The sequence below is a fragment of the Panulirus ornatus genome, chromosome 10 (assembly GCF_036320965.1).
Source record: "Panulirus ornatus isolate Po-2019 chromosome 10, ASM3632096v1, whole genome shotgun sequence".
Classification (NCBI taxonomy): domain Eukaryota; kingdom Metazoa; phylum Arthropoda; class Malacostraca; order Decapoda; family Palinuridae; genus Panulirus; species Panulirus ornatus.
Genome location: NC_092233.1, coordinates 47,276,926 through 47,299,180, shown reverse-complemented (window position 1 = coordinate 47,299,180; position 22,255 = coordinate 47,276,926). Strand labels below are relative to the sequence as shown.

Here is a 22,255-nt window from a genome sequence, read left to right as displayed (position 1 = left end):
AATGTATGTGAGAAATACTTAGAAAAGCAAATGGATTTGTATGTAGCATTTATGGATCTGGAGAAGGCATATGATAGAGTTGATAGAGATGCTCTGTGGAAGGTATTAAGAATATATGGTGTGGGAGGAAAGTTGTTAGAAGTAGTGAAAAGTTTTTATCAAGGATGTAAGGCATGTGTACGTGTAGGAAGAGAGGAAAGTGATTGGTTCTCAGTGAATGTAGGTTTGCGGCAGGGATGTGTGATGTCTCCATGGTTGTTTAATTTGTTTATGGATGGGGTTGTCAGGGAGGTAAATGCAAGAGTTTTGGAAAGAGGGGCAAGTATGAAGTCTGTTGGGGATGAGAGAGCTTGGGAAGTGAGTCAGTTGTTGTTCGCTGATGATACAGCGCTGGTGGCTGATTCATGTGAGAAACTGCAGAAGCTGGTGACTGAGTTTGGTAAAGTGTGTGGAAGAAGAAAGGTAAGAGTAAATGTGAATAAGAGCAAGGTTATTAGGTACAGTAGGGTTGAGGGTCAAGTCAATTGGGAGGTGAGTTTGAATGGAGAAAAACTGGAGGAAGTGAAGTGTTTTAGATATCTGGGAGTGGATCTGGCAGCGGATGGAACCATGGAAGCGGAAGTGGATCATAGGGTGGGGGAGGGGGCGAAAATTCTGGGAGCCTTGAAGAATGTGTGGAAGTCGAGAACATTATCTCGGAAAGCAAAAAATGGGTATGTTTGAAGGAATAGTGGTTCCAACAATGTTGTATGGTTGCGAGGCGTGGGCTATGGATAGAGTTGTGCGCAGGAGGATCAGACATCCCTCCAGTTGCACCTCTCAGCACATTAACATCCAAAAGTCTCTCTTTCGCACGCCTGTCAATTAACACGTAATCCAATAACGCTCTCTGGCCATCTCTCCTACTTACATAAGTATACTTATGTATATCTCGCTTTTTAAATCAGGTACTCCCAATCATCAGTCCTTTTTCAGCACATAAATCTACAAGTTCTTCACCATTTCCATTTACAACACTGAACACCCCATGTATACCAATTATTCCCTCAACTGCCACATTACTCACCTTTGCATTCAAATCACCCATCAGTATAACCCGGTCTCGTGCATCAAAACCACTAACACACTCATTCAGCTGCTCCCAAAACACTTGCCTCTCTTGATCTTTCTTCTCATGCCCAGGTGCATATGCACCAATAATCACCCACCTCTCTCCATCAGCTTTCAGTTTTACCCATATTAATCGAGAATTTACTTTCTTACACTCTATCACATACTCCCACAACTCCTGTTTCAGGAGTATTGCTACTCCTTCCCTTGCTCTTGTCCTCTCACTAACCCCTGACTTTACTCCCCAGACATTCCCAAACCACTCTTCCCCTTTACCCTTGAGCTTCGTTTCACTCAGAGCCAAAACATCCAGGTTCCTTTCCTCAAACATACTACCTATCTCTCCTTTTTTCACATCTTGGTTACATCCACACACATTTAGGCACCCCACTCTGAGCCTTCGAGGAGGATGAGCACTCCCCGCGTGACTCCTTCTTCTGTTTCCCATTTTAGAAAGTTAATACAAGGAGGGGAGGATTTCTGGCCCCCCGCTCCCGTCCCCTCTAGTCGCTTTCTACGACACGCGAGGAATACGTGGGAAGTATTCTTTCACCCCTATCCCCAGGGATAATATACATATATATATACATATACACATACACACACATACACATACATACGCACATATACACACACACACACATACATATATATACATATGAAAAATGTAAGAAACAATTTAGAAAACTGAAACTTCTAGCTTGAAATGAATGGAAAAAATGAATGTCACATAATGGTTCAACCTCTGGCTATGGAAAAAAGGAAATGTATAATTTATTTACACAAACGTCAATAGCAGTTCTCATCAATTTAACCACTGTATCAATAAGCTTCAATGTCTAAGCTACATTTTTTTTTTCCAATTTCACTATTTTCCTTCACATTTTCAATTGTGTGTATATATATATATATATATATATATATATATATATATATATATATATATATATATATATGTTTATGTATATATATATGTGCATGTATGGGTGTGTATGTATATGTGTGTGTGTGAACATAAGTGGATGGGTCTTCTTCATCTGTTTCTCGGTGCTAACTCACTGACATGGGGAATGGCGATCAAGTATAATGATGATGATAATAAGGAGAGGGTAGTGATACTGTTTACTGTAGGGGCAGGGTAGCACCAAGAATGGATGAAGGCATGTAAGTATGAATATGTACATAAGTATATAAGTGTGGTAAAAAAAAAGTGTAGCTGAGAGAGCAGAGTGAGGAAAGATTGACTTTTGATTTTTGTGGCGCTACCTCACTTGGGGGTGGATGCTGTTTCCTGTGCGGCAGGTTGGTGACAGGAATGGATGAAGGCAGCAAATATAAATACGTGCATTTATATATGTATGTGTCTGTGTATGTATTTGTATGTATACATTGAAATGTATATGTTAGTGTAAGGGCATTTATGTATATGGGGAGAAAGAATACTTCCCATGCATTCCTCAAGTGTCGTAGAAGGCGACTAAAGGGGATGGGAGCGGGAGGCTGGAAACCCTCCCCTCCTTGTATTTTAACTTTCTAAAAAGGGAAACAGAAGAAGTCATGAGGGGAGTGCTCATCGTCCTCGAAGGCTCAGATTGGGGTGCCTTAATGTGTGTGGATGTAACCAAGATGAGAAAAAAGGAGAGATAGGTAGTATGTTTGAGGAAAGGAACCTGGATGTTTTGGCTCTGAGTGAAATGAAGCTCAAGGGTAAAGGGGAAGAGGGTTTTGGGAATGTCTTGGGAGTAAAGTCAGGGGTTAGTGAGAGGACAAGAGCAAGGGAAGGAGTAGCACTACTCCTGAAACAGGAGTTGTGGGAGTATGTGATAGAGTGTAAGAAAGTAAACTCTAGATTGATATGGGTAAAACTGAAACTGTATGAAGAGAGATGGGTCATTATTGGTGCATATGCACCTGGGCATGAGAAGAAAGATCATGAGAGGCAAGTGTTTTGGGAGCAGCTGAGTGAGTGTGTTAGTAGTTTTGATGCACGAGACCAGGTTAGAGTGATGGGTGATTTGAATGCAAAGGTGAGTAATGTGGCAGTTGGGGGAATAATTGGTGTACATGGGGTGTTCAGTGTTGTAAATGGAAATGGTGAAGAGCTTGTAGATTTATGTGCTGAAAAAGGACTAGTGATTGGGAATACCTGGTTTAAAAAGAGAGATATACATAAGTATACGTATGTAAGTAGGAGAGATGGCCAGAGAGCGTTATTGGATTCTGCGTTGATTGATAGGCGCGCGAAAGAGAGACTTTTGGATGTTAATGTGCTGAGAGGTGCAACTGGAGAGATGTCTGATCATTATCTTGTGGAGGCTAAGGTGAAGATTTATAGAGGTTTTCATAAAAGAAGAGAGAATGTTGGGGTGAAGAGAGTGGTGAGAGTAAGTGAACTTGGGAAGGAGACTTGTGTGAGAAAGTACCAAGAGCGACTGGGTACAGAATGGAAAAAGGTGAGAACAAAGGACGTAAGAGGAGTGGGGGAGAAACGGGATGTATTTAGGGAATCAGTGATGGCTTGCGCAAAAGATGCTTGTGGCATGAGAAGCGTGGGAGGTGGGCAGATTAGAAAGGGCTATGAGTGGTGGAATGAAGAAGTAAGATTATTAGTGAAAGAGAAGAGAGAGGCCCTTGGACAATTTTTGCAGGGAAATAATGCAAATGAGTGGGAGGTGTATAAAAGAAAGAGGCAGGAGGTCAAGAGAAAGGTGCAAGAGGTGAAAAAGAGGGCAAATGAGAGTTGGGGTGAGAGAGTATCATTAAATTTTAGGGAGAATAAAAAGATGTTTTGGAAGGAGGTAGATAAAGTGCGTAAGACAAGGGAACAAATGGGAACATCAGTGAAGGGGGCTGATGGGGAGTTGATAACAAGTAGTGGTGATGTGAGAAGGAGATGGAGTGAGTATTTTGAAGGTTTGTTGAATGTGTTTGATGATAGAGTGCAGATATAGGGTGTTTTGGTCGAGGTGGTGTGCAAAGTGAGAAGGTTAGGGAGAATTATTTAGTAAACAGAGAAGAGGTAGTAAAAGCTTTGCGGAAGATGAAAGCCGGCAAAGCAGCAGGTTTAGATGGTATTGCATTGGAATTTATTAAAGAGTGACTGTGTTGTTGACTGGTTGGTAAGGTTATTTAATGTATATATGACTTATGGTGAGGTGCCTGAGGATTGGCAGAATGCTTGCATAGTGCCATTGTACAAAGGCAAAGGGGATAAAGGTGAGTGCTCAAATTACAGAAGTATAAGTATGTTGAGGATTTCTGGGAAATTATATGGGAGGGTATTGATTGAGAGGGTGAAGGCATGTACAGAGCATCAGATTGGGAAAGAGCAGTGTGGTTTGAGAAGTGTTAGAGGATGTATGTGAGAAATACCTAGAAAAGCAAATGGATTTGTATGTAGCATTTATGGATATGAAGAAGGCATATGATAGAGTTGATAGAGAGGCTCTGTTAAAGGTATTAAGAATATATGGTGTGGTAGGCAAGTCGTTAGAAGCAGGGAAAAGTTTTTATCGAGGATGTAAGGAATGTGTATGAGTAGGAAGAGAGGAAGTAATTGGTTGTTGGTGAATGTAAGTTTGCGGCAGGGGTGCGTGATGTCTCCATGGTTATTTAATTTGTTTATGGATGGTGTTGTTAGGGAGGTGAATGGAAGAGTTTTGGAAAGAGGGGCAAGTATGAAGTCTGTTGTGGATGAGAGAGCTTGGGAAGTGAGTCAGTTGTTGTTAGCTGTTGATACAGCACTGTTGGCTGATTCGGGTGAGAAATTGCAGAAGCTGGTGACTTAGTTGGGTAAAGTGTGTGAAAGAAGAAAGCTGAGAGAAAATGTGAATAAGAGCAAGGTTAATAGGTATGGTAGGGTTGAGGGACAAGTCAATTGGGAGGTAAGTTTGAATGGAGAAAAACTGGAGGAAGTGAAGTGTTTTAGATATCTGGGAGTCGATTTGGTAGTGGATGGAACCATGGAAGTGGAAGTGAGTCATAGGGTGGGGGAGGAGGCGAAAGTTCTGAGAGTGTTGAAAAATGTGTGGAAGGCGAGAACGTTATCTCGGGAAGCAAAAATGAGTATGTTTGAAGGAATAGTGGTTCCAACAATGTTATATGGTTGCGAGGCAAGGGCTATGGATAGAGCTGTGCAGAGGAGGGTGGATGTGCTGGAAATGAGATGTTTGAGGACAATATGTGGTGTGAGGTGGTTTGATTGAGTAAGTAATGAAAGGATAAGAGAGATATGTGGTAATAAAAAGTGTGTTTAAGAGAGCAGAACAGGGTGTTGGTTTGGTCACATGGAGAGAATGAGTGAGGAAAGATTGACAAAGAGGATATATGTGTCAGTGGTGGAGGGAACGAGAAGTGGGAGACTAAATTGGAAGTGGAAACATGGAATGAAAAAGATTTTGAGTGATTGGGGCCTGAACATGCAGGAGGGTGAAAGGCATGCAAGGAATAGAGTGAATTGGAAGTATGTGGTGTACCGGGGTCGACTTGCTGTCAATGGATTGAACCAGGACATGTGAAGGGTCTGGGGTAAACCATGGAAAGTTTTGTGGGGCCTAGATGTGGAAAGGGAGCTATGGTTTTGGTGCATTATACATGACAGCTAGAGACTGAGTGTGAACGAATGTGGCCTTTGCTGTCTTTTCCCTGTGCTACCTCGCGCACATGCGCGGGGAGTGGGTTGTCATTTCATGTGTGGTGGGGTGGTGACAGGATTGAATAAGTGCAGACAGTATGAATTATGAACATGTGTATATATATGTATATATCTGTGTAATGAAAGGGTAAGAGAGGTGTGTGGTGGTAGAGGGAGTGTAGTTGATAGAGCGGAGGAGGGTGTTTTGAAGTGGTTTGGTCACATGGAGAGGATGGGTGGGGAGAGATTGACATAGAGGATGTGTGTGTCAGATGTGGAGGGAACAAGGAGAAGTGGGAGACCAAATTTGAGGTGGGGGGATGGAGTGAGTGAAATTTTGGGTGGTCGGGGCCTGGACATGCAGGAGGGTGGGGGGCGTGCAAGGAATAGAGTGAATTGGAACGATGTGGTGTCCCGGGTCGATGGGTTGAGCCAGGGCATGTAAAAATGTCTGGGGTGAACCATGGATGGTTCTGTGGGGACTGGATGTGGAGGGGAAGCTGTGTTTTCAGTGCATTATGCATGACAGCTAGAGACTGAGTGGGGACGAATGTGGCCTTTGTTTTTTCCTAGCGCTGCCTTGCACACATGTAGGGGGAGGGGGTTGGTATTTCATTATGTGGTGGGGTGGCAATGGGAATGAGTAAGGGGAGACAGTGTGAACTGTGTACATGTGTGTGTATGTATATTTCTCTTGTGTGTATGTGTGTGTATGCGTTGAGATGTATAAGTGTGTATGTGTGCATGTGTGGATGTGTATGTATGTGCATGTGTGTGCTCATATTACAGAGGTACAAGGTTGTTGAGTATTCTTGGGAAATTATATGGGAGGGTATTAAATGAGAGGGTGAAGGCATGCACAGAGCATCAGATTGGGGAAGAGCAGTGTTGTTCCAGAAGTGGTAGAGGATGTGTGGATCAGGTGTTTGCTTTGAAGAATGTATATGAGAAATACTCAGAAAAGCAAATGGATTTGTATGGAGCATATATGGATCTGGAGAAGGCATATGATTGAGTTGATAGAGATGCTTTGTGGAAGGTATTAAGAATATATGGTGTGGGAGGCAAGTTAGAGGCAGTGAAAAGTTTTTATCGAGGATGTAAGGCATGTGTACGAGTAGAAAGAGAGGAAAGTGATTGGTTCTGAGTGAATGTCGGTTTGCGATGGGTGCGGATGTCTCCATGGTTGTTTAATTTGTTTATGGATGGGGTTGTTAGGGAGGCGAATGCAAGTTTTGGAGAGAGGGACAAGTATGCAGTCTGTTATGGATGAGAGAGCTTGGGAAGTGAGTCCGTTGTTGTTCGCTGATAATACAGCGCTGATGGCTGATTTGGGTGAGAAACTGAAGAAACTGGTGACTGAGTTTTGGTAAAGTGTGTGAAAGAAGATAGCGGAGAGTAAATGTGAATAACAGGAAGGTTATTAGGTACAGCAGGGTTGAGGGACAAGTCAGTTGGGAGGTATATTTGAATGGAGAAAAACTGGAGGAAGTGAAGTGTTTTAGATATCCGGGAGTGGATTCGGCAGCGGATGGAACCATGGAAGTGAAAGTGAGTCATAGGGTGGGGGAGGGGGTGAAAGTTCTGGGAGCATTGAAAAATGTGTGGAAGGCGAGAACATTACCTTGGAAAGCAAAAATGGGTATGTTTGAAGGAATAGTAGTCCCAACTATGTTATACGGTTGCGAGGCGTGGGCTGTAGATAGAGTTGTGCGGAGGAGGGTGGATGTGTTGGAAATGAGATGTTTGAGGACAATATGTGGTGTGAGGTGATTTGATTGAATATGTAATGAAAGGGTAAGAGAGATGTGTGGTAATAAAAAGTGTGGTTGAGAGAGCAGAAGAGGGTGTTTTGAAGTGGTTTGGTCACATGGAGAGAATGAGTGAGGAAAGATTGACTAAGAAGATATATGTGTCAGAGGTGGAGGGAACAAGGAGAAGTGGGAAAACAAATTGGAAGTGGAAAGATGGAGTGAAAAAGACTTTGAGTGATTGGGGCCTGAACATGCAGGAGGGTGAAAGGCATGTAAGGAATAGAGTGAATTGGAATTATGTGGTATACCGGGATCCACAAGTTTTCAGTGGATTGAACCAGGGCGTGTGAAGTGTCTGGGGTAAACCATGGAAAGTTCTGTGGAGCCTGGATGTGGAAAGGGAGCTGTGGTTTCGATGCATTGTACATGACAGCTAGAGACTGAGTGTGAATGAATGTGGCCTTTGTTGTCTTTACCTAGTGCTACCTTCGCACATGCGGGGGGAGGGTATTGTCATTTCATGTATGGCGGGGTGGTGATGGGAATGAATAGGGGCAGACAGTATGAAATATGTACATGTGTATATATGTATATGTCTATGTGTGTGTGTATATATATGTATACGTTAAGATGTATAGGTATGTATATGTGCGTGTGTGGATGTGTATGTATATACATGTGTATGTGGGTGGGTTGGGCCATTCTTTTGTCTGTTTCCTTGGGCTACCTCGCTAACGCGGGAGACAGCGACAAAGTAAAATAGATAGAATAAAAACCTTCCACAAAGCATCTCTATTAACTCTTAACATATGCCTTCTCCAGATTCATAAATGCTACATACATATACATTTGTTTTTCATAGTATTTTTCACATACATATATCAAAGCAAACACCTGATCCACACTTCCTCTACCACTTCTGAAACCACACTACTCTTCCCCAATCTGATGCTCTGTACATGCTTTCACCCTCTCAATCAATACCCTCCCATATAATTTCCCAAGAATACTCAACAAACTTATACCTCTGTAATTTGAGCACTCGCCGTTATCCCCTTTGCCTTTGTACAGAGGCACTATGCATGCATTCAGCCAATCCTCAGGCACCACACCATGAGTCATACATACATAAGATATCCTTACCAACCAGTCAACAACACAGTCACCCCCTTTTTTAGTAAATTCCACTGCAATACCATCCAAACTCGCTGCCTTGCCGGCTTTCATCTTCCGCAAAGCTTTTACTACTACTTCTACCTCTTTTCTGTTCACCAAATCATTCTCCTTAACCCTCTTACTTTGCACACCACCTCAATCAAAGCACCCTATATCTGCCACTCTATCATCTAACACATTCAACAAACCTTCAAAATACTCACTCCATCTTCTCACATCACCACTACTTGATATTACCTTCCCATTAGCGCCCTTCAACGATGTTCCCATTTGTTTTCTTGTCTTACGCACTCTGTTTACCTCCTTCCAAAGCATCTTTTTTTTTTTTTTTTTTTGCCACTGTCTCCCGCGTTTGCGAGGTAGCGCAAGGAAACAGACGAAAGAAATGGCCCAACCCACCCCCATACACATGTATATACATACATCCACTCACACAAATATACATACCTACACAGCTTTCCATGTTTTACCCCAGACACTTCACATGTCCTGATTCAATCCACTGACAGCACGTCAACCCCGGTATACCACATCGATCCAATTCACTCTATTCCTTGCCCTCCTTTTACCCTCCTGCATGTTCAGGCCCCGATCACACTAAATCTTTTTCACTCCATCTTTCCACCTCCAATTTGGTCTCCCACTTCTCCTCGTTCCCTCCACCTCCGACACATATATCCTCTTGGTCAATCTTTCCTCACTCATTCTCTCCATGTGCCCAAACCATTTCAAAACACCGTCTTCTGCTCTCTCAACCACGCTCTTTTTATTTCCACACATCTCTCTTACCCTTACGTTACTTACTCAATCAAACCACCTCACATTGTCACACATTGTCCTCAAACATCTCATTTCCAGCGCATCCATCCTCCTGCGCACAACTCTATCCATAGCCCACGCCTCGCAACCATACAAAATTGTTGGAACCACTATTCCTTCAAACATACCCATTTTTGCTTTCCGAGATAATGTTCTCGACTTCCACACATTCTTCAAGGCTCCCAGGATTTTCGCCCCCTCCTCCACCCTATGATCCACTTCCGCTTCCATGGTTCCATCCACTGCCAGATCCACTCCCAGATATCTAAAACACTTTACTTCCTCCAGTTTTGCTCCATTCAAACTTACCTCCCAATTGACTTGACCCTCAACCCTACTGTACCTAATAACCTTGCTCTTATTCACATTTACTCTTAACTTTCTTCTTTCACACACTTTACCAAACTCAGTCACTAGCTTCTGCAGTTTCTCGCATGAATCAGCCACCAGCGCTGTATCATCAGCGAACAACAACTGACTCGCTTCCCAAGCTCTCTCATCCCTAACAGACTTCATACTTGCCCCTCTTTCCAAAACTCTTGCATTCACCTCCCTAACAACCCCATCCATAAACAAATTAAACAACCATGGAGACATCACACACCCCTGCCGCAAACCTACATTCACTGAGAACCAATCACTTTCCTCTCTTCCTACACGTACACATGCCTTACATCCTCGATAAAAACTTTTCACTGCTTCTAACAACTTGCCTCCCACACCATATATTCTTAATACCTTCCACAGAGCATCTCTATCAACTCTATCATATGCCTTCTCCAGATCCATAAATGCTACATACAAATCCATTTGCTTTTCTAAGTATTTCTCACATACATTCTTCAAAGCAAACACCTGATCCACACATCCTCTACCACTTCTGAAACCACACTGCTCTTCCCCAATCTGATGCTCTGTACATGCCTTCACCCTCTTAATCAATACCCTCCCATATAATTTACCAGGAATACTCAACAAACTTTTTATTCTCCCTAAAATCTAATGATACTCTCTCACCTCAACTCTCAGTTGCCTTCTTTTTCACCTCTTGCACCTTTCTCTTGACCTTTTGCCTCTTTCTTCGGTACATCTCTGTCATTTGCACTATTTCCCTGCAAAAATTGTCCAAATGCCTCTCTCTTCTCTTTCACTAATCTTATTTTTTCATCCCACCACTCACTACCCTTTCTAATCTACCCACCTCCCACGCTTCTCATGCCACAAGCATCTTTTGCGTAAGCCATCACTGCTTCCCTAAATACATCCCAATCCTCTCCCACTCCCCTTACATCCTTTGCTCTCATCTTTTTCCATTCTGCACTCAGTCTCTCCTGGTACTTCCTCAGTCAAGTCTCATTCTCAGGCTCACTTAATCTCACCGCTCTCTTCACCCCAATATTCTCGCTTCTTTTCTGAAAACCTCAACAAATGTTCACTTTCGCCTCCACAAGATAATGATCAGACATCCCTCCAGTTGCACTTCTCAGCACATTAACATTTAAAAGTCTCTCTTTCACGCACCTATTGATTAACACATAATCCAATAATGCTTCTCTGACCATCTCTCCTACTTACATATGCATACTTATGTATCTCTCCCTTTTTAAACCAGGTATTCCCAATCACCAGTCCTTTTTCAGCACACAAATCAGCAAGCTCTTTACCATTTTCATTTACAACATTGAACACCCCATGTACACCAATTATTCCCTCAGCTGCCACATTACTCACCTTTGCATTCAAATCACCCATCATAAATGCTAACACACTCACTCAGCTGCTCCCAAAACATTTGCCTCTCATGATCTTTCTTTTTCATGCCCAGGTACATAGGCACCAATAATCACCCATCTCTCTCCACCACTTTCAGTTTTACCTATATCAATCTAGAGTTTACTTTTTTACACCCTATCACATACTGCAATGACTCCTGCTTCAGAAGGAGTGCTACTCCTTCCTTTGCTCTTGTCCTCTCACCAATCTCTGACTTTACTCCCAAAACATTCCCAAACCACTCTTTCCGTTTACCCTTGAGCTTCGTTTCACTCAGAGCCAAACCATCCAGGTTCCTTTCCTCAAACATACAACCTATCTCTCCCTTTTTCTCATCTTGGTTACATTTATATTATTTATCTATTTAGCTTTGTCGCTGTCTCCCGCGTTTGCGAGGTAGCGCAAGGAAACAGACGAAAGAAATGGCCCAACCCACCCCTATACACATGTATATACATACACGACCACACACGCAAATATACATACCCATACATCTCAATATACACATATATATACACACAGACACATACATATATACACATGCACACAATTCACACTGTGCCTTTATTCATTCCCATCGCCACCTCGCCACACATGGAATAACATCCCCCTCCCCCCTCATGTATGCGAGGTAGCACTAGGAAAAGACAACAAAGGCCCCATTCGTTTACACTCAGTCTCTAGCTGTCATGCAATAATGCCCGAAACCACAACTCCCTTTCCACATCCAGGCCCACAGAACTTTCCATGGTTTACCCCAAACGCTTCACATGCCCTGATTCAATCCATTGACAGCACGTCGACCCCGGTATACCACATTGATCCAATTCACTCTATTCCTTGCCCGCCTTTCACCCTCCTGCATGTTCAGGCCCCGATCACTCAGAATCTTTTTCACTTCCTTCTTTCCACCTCCAATTTGGTCTCCCACTTCTCCTCGTTCCCTCCACCTCCGACATATATCTTCTTGGTCAATCTTTCCTCACTCATTCTCTCCATGTGCCCAAACCATTTTAAAACACCCTCTCCTGCTCTCTCAACCATGCTCATTTTATTTCCACACATCTCTCTTACCCTTACATTACTTACTCGATCAAATCACCTCACACCACATATTGTCCTCAAACATCTCATTTCCAGCACATCCACCTCCTGCGCACAACTCTATCCATAGCCCACGCCTCGCAACCATACAACATTGTTGGAACCACTATTCCTTCAAACATACCCATTTTTGCTTTCGGAGATAATGTTCTCGACTTCCACACATTCTTCAAGGCTCCCAGGATTTTCACCCCCTCCCCCACCCTATGATTCACTTCCGCTTCCATGGTTCCATCCGCTGCCAGATCCACTCCCAGATATCTAAAACACTTTACTTCCTCCAGTTTTTCTCCATTCAAACTTACCTCCCAATTGACTTGACCCTCAACCCTACTGTACCTAATAACCTTGCTCTTATTCACATTTACTCTTAACTTTCTTCTTTCACACACTTTACCAAACTGTCACCAGCTTCTGCAGTTTCTCACATGAATAGGCCACCAGCACTGTATCATCAGCGAACAACAACTCACTCACTTCCCAAGCTCTCTCAACCCCAACAGACTTCATACTTGCCCCTCTTTCCAAAACTCTTGCATTCACCTCCCTAACAACCCCATCCATAAACAAATTAAACAACCATGGAGACATCATACACCCCTGCCGCAAACCTACATTCACTGAAAAGCAATCACTTTCCTCTCTTCCTACACGTACACATGCCTTACATCCTCGATAAAAACTTTTCACTGTTTCTAACAACTTGCCTGCCACACCATATATTCTTAGTACCTTCCACAGAGCATCTCAATCAACTCTATCATATGCCATCTCCAGATCCATAAATGCTACATACAAATCCATTTGCTTTTCTAAGTATTTCTCACATACATTCTTCAAAGCAAACACCTGATCCACACATCCTCTACCACTTCTGAAACCACACTGCTCTTCCCCAGTCTGATGCTCTGTACATGCCTTCGCCCTCTCAATCAATACCCTCCCATATAATTTACCAGGAATACTCAACAAAATTATACCTCTGTAATTTGAGCACTGGCTCTTATCCCCTTTAGACACCCCAATGTGAGCCTTTGATGAGGATGAGCACTTCCTGCATGACTCCTTGTTCTGTTCCCCTTTTAGAAAGTTAAAATACAAGGAGGGAAGGGTTTCTAGCCTCCCTCCTTGAAATTTACATGTATGTATATGTGCGTGTATGGGCGCTTATGTATATATGTACGTATATAAGTGGATTGGCCGTTCCTCATCTGTTTTCTGGGGCTACCTTGCTGATGCGGGAATTGGCGATCAAGTATAATGATAATGATAAAATAAGTAATATTTATTTTATTTATTATACTTTGTCGCTGTCTCTTGCATTAGTGAGGTAGTGCAAAGAAACAGATGGAAGAATGGCCCAACCCACCCACATACACATGTATGTACATAAACGCCTACACATGCACATATACATACCTATACATTTCAATATATACATACATATGCATCTACGGAGATATACATATATACACATGTACTTATTCATACTTGCTACCTTCATCCATAAATAGATAACAATGATAATGGCATCTTTTAATCTTTTGACATTAAAATTATTGAAAAGGTCACATTAGCAGTTGCATTTTCTGATGTCTTAAAGACGTTTTTAAGTTAGGTTTCACATTAGAAATGAAACATACCTTCAAAGATTAAAAATTGATGTTCTTTGTTTCTGGAAAGCAAAAATGGGTAATGTTGAAGGAATAGTGGTTCCAACAATGTTATATGGTTATGAGGCGTGGGCTATTGAGTTGTGCGAAGGAGGGTGGATGTGCTGGAAATGAGATGTTTGAGGACAATATGTGGTGTGAGGTGGCTTGATCGAGTAAGTAATGAAAGGGTAAGAGAGATGTGTGGTAATAAAAAGAGTGTGGTTGAGAGAGCAGAAGAGGGTGTTTTGAAATGGTTTGGGCACATGGAGAGAATGAGAAGAAAGATTGACAAAGAGGACATATGTGTCAGAGGTGGAGGGAACGAGGAGAAATGGGAGACCAAATTGGAGGTGGAAAGATGGAGTGAAAAAGATTTTGAGTGATCGGGGCCTGAATGTACAGGAAAGTGAAAGGCGTGTAAGGACTAGAGTGAATTGGAATGATGTGGTATATCAGGGTTGACGTGCTGTCAATGGATTGAACCAGGGCATGTGAAGCATCTGGGGTAAACCATGGAAAGTTTTGTGGGGCCTGGATGTGAAAAGGGAGCTGTAGTTCCAGTGCATTATATATGGTAGCTAGAGACTGAGTGTGAACGAATGTAGCCTTTGTTGTCTTTTCCTAGTGCTACCTCGCACACATGCTGGGGGAAGGGGTTGTCATTTCATGTGTAGCGGGGTGGCAACGGGAATGAATAAGGGCAGCAAGTATGAATTATGTACATGTGTATATATTGGAAAGGATGACAATTTTGCGCATGATCAAAATATTCTTGTGGCGTCCTAGCTTTGTCTCTTCGATGTATATCAGCGGACTGTTATATTTCTCTGTTGTGTCTCCCCTGGTGATGCGATTATTACACAAAAGTGCACTTGGGAACTTATCGTGTTCCATTTTCCCTGTGGGCTCATAAGAATGTGTATATATGTATATATCTGTGTATATATATATATATATATATATATATATATATATATATATATGATCTTTCTTCTCATGCCCAGGTGCATATGCACCAATAATCACCCACCTCTCTCCATCAACTTTCAGTTTTACCCATATTAATCGAGAATTTACTTTCTTACACTCTATCACATACTCCCACAACTCCTGTTTCAGGAGTATTGCTACTCCTTCCCTTGCTCTTGTCCTCTCACTAACCCCTGACTTTACTCCCCAGACATTCCCAAACCACTCTTCCCCTTTGCCCTTGAGCTTCGTTTCACTCAGAGCCAAAACATCCAGGTTCCTTTCCTCAAACATACTACCTATCTCTCCTTTTTTCACATCTTGGTTACATCCACACACATTTAGGCACCCCACTCTGAGCCTTCGAGGAGGATGAGCACTCCCCGCGTGACTCCTTCTTCTGTTTCCCATTTTAGAAAGTTAATACAAGGAGGGGAGGATTTCTGGCCCCCCGCTCCCGTCCCCTCTAGTCACTTTCTACGACACGCGAGGAATACGTGGGAAGTATTCTTTCACCCCTATCCCCAGGGATAATATACATATACATATACATATACACACACACACACACACACACACACATACGCACACACACACACACACACACACACACACACACATACATATATATACATATGAGAAATGTAAGAAACAATTTAGAAAACTGAAACTTCTAGTTTGAAATGAATGAAAAACAGAATGTCACATAATGGTTCAACCTCTGGCTATGGAAAAAAGGAAATGTATAATTTATTTACACAAATAGGGAGAATAAAAAGATGTTCTGGAAGGAGGTAAATAAAGTGCGTAAGACAAGGGAGCAAATGGGAACTTCGGTGAAGGGCGCAAGTGGGGAGGTGATAACAAGTAGTGGTGATGTGAGAAGGAGATGGAGTGAGTATTTTGAAGGTTTGTTGAATGTGTTTGATGATAGAGTGGCAGATATAGGGTGTTTTGGTCGAGGTGGTGTGCAAAGTGAGAGGGTTAGGGAAAATGATTTGGTAAACAGAGAAGAGGTAGTGAAAGCTTTGCGGAAGATGAAAGCCGGCAAGGCAGCAGGTTTGGATGGTATTGCAGTGGAATTTATTAAAAAAGGGGGTGACTGTATTGTTGACTGGTTGGTAAGGTTATTTAATGTATGTATGACTCATGGTGAGGTGCCTGAGGATTGGCAGAATGCGTGCATAGTGCCTTTGTACAAAGGCAAAGGGGATAAGAGTGAGTGCTCAAATTACAGAGGTATAAGTTTGTTGAGTATTCCCGGTAAATTATATGGGAGGGTATTGATTGAGAGGGTGAAGGCATGTACAGAGCATCAGATTGGGGAAGAGCAGTGTGGTTTCAGAAGTGGTAGAGGATGTGTGGATCAGGTGTTTGCTTTGAAGAATGTATGTGAGAAATACTTAGAAAAGCAAATGGATTTGTATGTAGCATTTATGGATCTGGAGAAGGCATATGATAGAGTTGATAGAGATGCTCTGTGGAAGGTATTAAGAATATATGGTGTGGGAGGAAAGTTGTTAGAAGCAGTGAAAAGTTTTTATCGAGGATGTAAGGCATGTGTACGTGTAGGAAGAGAGGAAAGTGATTGGTTCTCAGTGAATGTAGGTTTGCGGCCGGGGTGTGTGATGTCTCCATGGTTGTTTAATTTGTTTATGGATGGGGTTGTTAGGGAGGTAAATGCAAGAGTTTTGGAAAGAGGGGCAAGTATGAAGTCTGTTGGGGATGAGAGAGCTTGGGAAGTGAGTCAGTTGTTGTTCGCTGATGATACAGCGCTGGTGGCTGAAACATGTGAGAAACTGCAGAAGCTGGTGACTGAGTTTGGAAAAGTGTGTGGAAGAAGAAAGTTAAGAGTAAATGTGAATAAGAGCAAGGTTATTAGGTACAGTAGGGTTGAGGGTCAAGTCAATTGGGAGGTGAGTTTGAATGGAGAAAAACTGGAGGAAGTGAAGTGTTTTAGATATCTGGGAGTGGATCTGGCAGCGGATGGAACCATGGAAGCGGAAGTGGATCATAGGGTGGGGGAGGGGGCGAAAATCCTGGGGGCCTTGAAGAATGTGTGGAAGTCGAGAACATTATCTCGGAAAGCAAAAATGGGTATGTTTGAAGGAATAGTGGTTCCAACAATGTTGTATGGTTGCGAGGCGTGGGCTATGGATAGAGTTGTGTGCAGGAGGATGGATGTGCTGGAAATGAGATGTTTGAGGACAATGTGTGGTGTGAGGTGGTTTGATCGAGTGAGTAACGTAAGGGTAAGAGAGATGTGTGGAAATAAAAAGAGCGTGGTTGAGAGAGCAGAAGAGGGTGTTTTGAAGTGGTTTGGGCACATGGAGAGGATGAGTGAGGAAAGATTGACCAAGAGGATATATGTGTCGGAGGTGGAGGGAACAAGGAGAAGAGGGAGACCAAATTGGAGGTGGAAAGATGGAGTGAAAAAGATTTTGTGTGATCGGGGCCTGAGCATGCAGGAGGGTGAAAGGAGGGCAAGGAATAGAGTGAATTGGAGCGATGTGGTATACCGGGGTTGACGTGCTGTCAGTGGATTGAAGCAGGGCATGTGAAGCGTCTGGGGTAAACCATGGAAAGCTGTGTAGGTATGTATATTTGCGTGTGTGGACGTATGTATATACATGTGTATGGGGGGGGGTTGGGCCATTTCTTTCGTCTGTTTCCTTGCGCTACCTCGCAAACGCGGGAGACAGCGACAAAGTATAAAAAAAAAAAAAATATATATATATATATATATATATATATATATATATATATATATATATATACACATTAAGATGTATAGGTATGTATATGTGTGTGTGTTGACGTGTATGTATATACATGTGTATGTGAGTGGGTTGGGCCATTCTTTCATCTGTTTCCTTGCGCTACCTCGCTAACGTGGGAGACAGTGACAAAGTATAATAAATATGAAATAAATAGTTTGTGCTGTAGGTTGTATGTTGGTATTGCATACTTAAGGGAAGATGAATGGTTTTTATTTCAGTTTTGCTTTTGTGCTGTTATTATGATGTTTTTGGAGATCTTGGTGAAACATAAATGCTGCTGCTGATAAATCAAGTTATAAACCACTTTTCTTACCTCTTTGCTAGCTTTACATGTGAGGGTATCACTCAGTTGATATGATACTTTTTAAATACAGTAGGTTTGTCTTTTGAATGATTCACCAGTCATTGTGATTAATTGACAATTGATAATTTTGTTTTTCAACAGTGTCCAAAGTGAATCTGGCTGTACATGAAGATAAAAACCGTGTGCCATTTGTGAAAGGTGCCACAGAACGGTTTGTATCATCCCCAGAAGAAGTACTTGAGGTAATAGAGATGGGCAAGAGTAATCGTCATGTTGCTGTTACAAGTGAGTACAGTGTATGCAGTAGAACAAGTATACTAGGATATGGGATAATTGTTTTTATTACATTGTCATTAGTCGGAACCAATGCATATGAAGTGCTTAGGATATATTGTGGATTAATTTCTTGGACTTGGTTATGGATTGTAGGTTCTAGTTACAATATACTATATTAACAGGACAAAACCATTATTCCTTTGTTCTTAATGCTATAACATGGAAGTGGGGGAAACAAGTATATGTAAAAATATTTTTTCTTTTCATACGAATTTGTCATGTGGTGAGGTAGCATCACGAAGCATGGTGAGATAGCTCCAGGAAGCATGGTGAGGTAGCACCAGGAACTGATGAAAAAGGTCTCGGTTGTTTATGTCCATTCTCTGACTGTCAAATATTATGTACTGAAACCAGAGTTCCCATTCACAGCCAAGCTCCGCAGACCTTTATGTGGTTTCCCATAACCTCTTTATATGGCTTGTCTCAGCCTAGTGACACTGTTATCTCCTGCATACCATGTCACTCCAAACTGCTCCATTCCATTCATGTCTCTCACCCTCCTGCACATTTAGGTCTTGAATAGTGCATTTCTTTAACTTTATAATCTTCTCCCTAAAGGTGAAGGAAGTTCCTTCAAATCTTCCACAAAAGTAAGAATCTTCTCGTTTGCTGTTTTTGTCAATTTTTGTGTGGTGTAATAACTCACTCTTTTACTATTAACTTGTACTATTATTCTTGGATACAATTTTCTTTGTGAAAGTACTTTGCTCCTTTTCCAGATGAACCATCATGCTTTCTGCTTTCATCTTTTTTAAAACCACACACCTCTTACCCTTTTATTAAACCTCAAATCACCTCACACCACATATTGTCCTCAAACATCTCATTTCCAGCACATCACCTCCAGCGCACAACTCTATCCATAGCCCACGCCTCGCAACCATACAACATTGTTGGAACCACTATTCCTTCAAACATAACCCATTTTTGCTTTCGGAGATAGATGTTCTCGACTTCCACACATTCTTCAAGCTCCCAGGATTTTCACCCCCTCCCCCACCCTATGATTCACTTCCGCTTCCATTGGTTCCATCCGCTGCCAGATCCACTCCCAGATATCTAAAACACTTTACTTCTCCAGTTTTTCTCCATTCAAACTTACCTCCCAATTGACTTGACCCTCAACCCTACTGTACCTAAAACCTTGCTCTTATTCACATTTACTCTTAACTTTCTTCTTTCACACACTTTACCAAACTGTCACCAGCTTCTGCAGTTTCTCACATGAAAAGGCCCACCAGCACTGTATCATCAGCGAACAACAACTCACTCACTTTCCCAAGCTCTCTCAACCCCAACAGACTTCATACTTGCCCCTCTTTCCAAAACTCTTGCATTCACCTCCCAAAACAACCCCATCCATAAACAAATTAAACAACCATGGAGACATCATACACCCCTGCCGCAAACCTACATTCACTGAAAAGCAATAAACTTTCCTCTCTTCCTACACGTACACATGCCTTACATCCTCGATAAAAACTTTTCACTGTTTCTAACAACTTGCCTGCCACACCATATATTCTTAGAAACCTTCCCAGAGCATTTTCAATCAACTCTATCATATGCCATCTCAGATCCATAAATGCTACATACAAATCCATTTGCTTTTCTAAGTATTTCTCACATACATTCTTCAAAGCAAAACCCCTTTGATCCACACATCCTCTACCACTCTCTGAAACCACACGGGCTCTTTCCCCAGTCTGATGCTCTTTGTACATGCCTTCGCCCTCTCAATCAATACCCTCCACATATAATTTTACCAGGAATACTAAACAAAATTATACCTCTGTAATTTGAGAAACTGGCTCTTATCCCCTTTAGCACCCCAATGTGAGCCTTGATGGATGAGCACTCTGCATGACTCCTTGTTCTGTTCCCCTTTTAGAGTTAAATACAGGAGGGAAGGGTTTCTAGCCTCCCTCCTGAAATTTACAGTATGTATATGTGCGTGTTGGGGCTTATTTTATGTACGTATATAAGTGGATTGGCCGTTCCTATCTGTTTTCTGGGGCTACCTTTCTGATGCGGGAATTGGCGATCAAAGTATAATGATAATGATAAAATAAAATAATATTTATTTTATTTATTATACTTTGTCGCTGTCTCTTGCATTAGTGAGGTAGTGCAAAGAAACAGATGGAAGAATGGCCCAAACCCACCCACATACACATGTATGTACATAAACGCCTACACATGCACATATACATTCCTATACATTTCAATAATATACATACATATGCATCTACGGAGATATACATATATACACATGTACTTATTCATACTTGCTACCTTCATCCATAAATAGATAACAATGATAATGGCATCTTTTAATCTTTTGACATTAAAATTATTGAAAAGGTCCACATTAGCAGTTGCATTTTTCTGATGTCTTAAAGACGTTTTTAAGTTAGGTTTCACATTAGAAATGAAACATACCTTCAAAGATTAAAAATTGATGTTCTTTGTTTCTGGAAAGCAAAAATGGGTAATGTTGAAGGAATAGGGGTTTTCCAACAATGTTATATGGTTATGAGGCGGGGGCTATTGAGTTGTGCGAAGGAGGGTGGATGTGCTGGTAAATGAGATGTTTGAGGACAATATGTGGTTGTGAGTGGCTTGATCGAGTAAGTAATGAAAGGGTAGAGAGAGTTGTTGGTAATAAAAAGAGTGTGGTTGAGAGAGCAAGAGGGTGTTTTGAAATGGTTTGGGCACATGGAGAGAATGAAAAGAAAAGATTGACAAAGAGGACATATGTGTCAGATGGTGGAGGGAACAGAGGAGAAATGGTGAGACCAAATTGGGAGGTGGAAAGATGGAGTGAAAAAGATTTGAGTGATCGGGGCCTGAAACGTACAGGAAAGTGAAAGGCGTGTAAGGACTAGAGTGAATTGGAATGATGTGGTAATATCCAGGGTTGACGTTGCTGTCAATGGATTGAACCAGGGCATGTGAAGCATCTGGGGTAAACCATGGAAAGTTTGTGGGGGCCTGGATGTGAAAAGGGGAGCTGTAGTTCAGGGGCATTATATATGGTAGCTAGAGACTGAGTGTGAACAATGTAGCCTTTGTTGTCTTTTCACTAGTGCTACCTACGCACACATGCTGGGGGAAGGGGTTGTCATTTCATGTGTAGCGGGGTGGCAACGGGAATGAATAAGGGCAGCAAGTATGAAATTTATGTACATGTGTATATTTTGGGAAAGGATGACAATTTTGCGTCATGATCAAAATATTCTTGTGGCGTCCTAGCTTTGTCTCTTCGATGTATATCAGCGGACTGTTATATTTCTCTGTTGTGTCCTCCCCTGGTGATGCGATTATTACACAAAAGTGCACTTGGGAACTTATCGTGTTCCATTTTCCCTGTGGGCTCATAAGAATGTGTATATATGTATATTTTCTGTGTATATATATATATATATATATATAATATATATATATATGATCTTTCTTCTCATCCCCAGGTGCATATGCACCAATAATCACCCACCTTCTCCATCAACTTTCAGTTTTACCCATATTAATCGAGAATTTACTTTCTTACACTCTATCACATTTCTCCCACAATCCCTGTTCAGGAGTATTGCTACTCCTTCCCCTTGCTCTTGTCCTCTCACTAACCCCTGACTTTACTCCCCAGACATTCCCAAACCACTCTTCCCCTTTGCCCTTTGAGCTTCGTTTCACTCAGAGCCAAACTCCAGGTTCCTTTCCTCAAACATACTACCTTTTTTTTTTTTTTTTATACTTTGTCGCTGTCTCCCGCGTTTGCGAGGTAGCGCAAGGAAACAGACGAAAGAAATGCCCCCCCCCCCCCATACACATGTACATACACA

At 42.0% G+C, this 22,255-nt stretch overlaps 1 protein-coding gene across 1 annotated transcript in view; it reads left to right on the top strand.

Moving 5' to 3' along the window:
- Positions 1 to 22,255, top strand: part of LOC139750933 (kinesin heavy chain-like) — a 442,650-nt gene that overhangs the window by 63,651 nt on the left and 356,744 nt on the right. Inside the window, exon 4 of the mRNA XM_071665845.1 lies at positions 18,219 to 18,362. Coding sequence (XP_071521946.1) covers positions 18,219 to 18,362 — 144 coding nt within the window. The remainder of the gene's footprint in view (positions 1 to 18,218; positions 18,363 to 22,255) is intronic.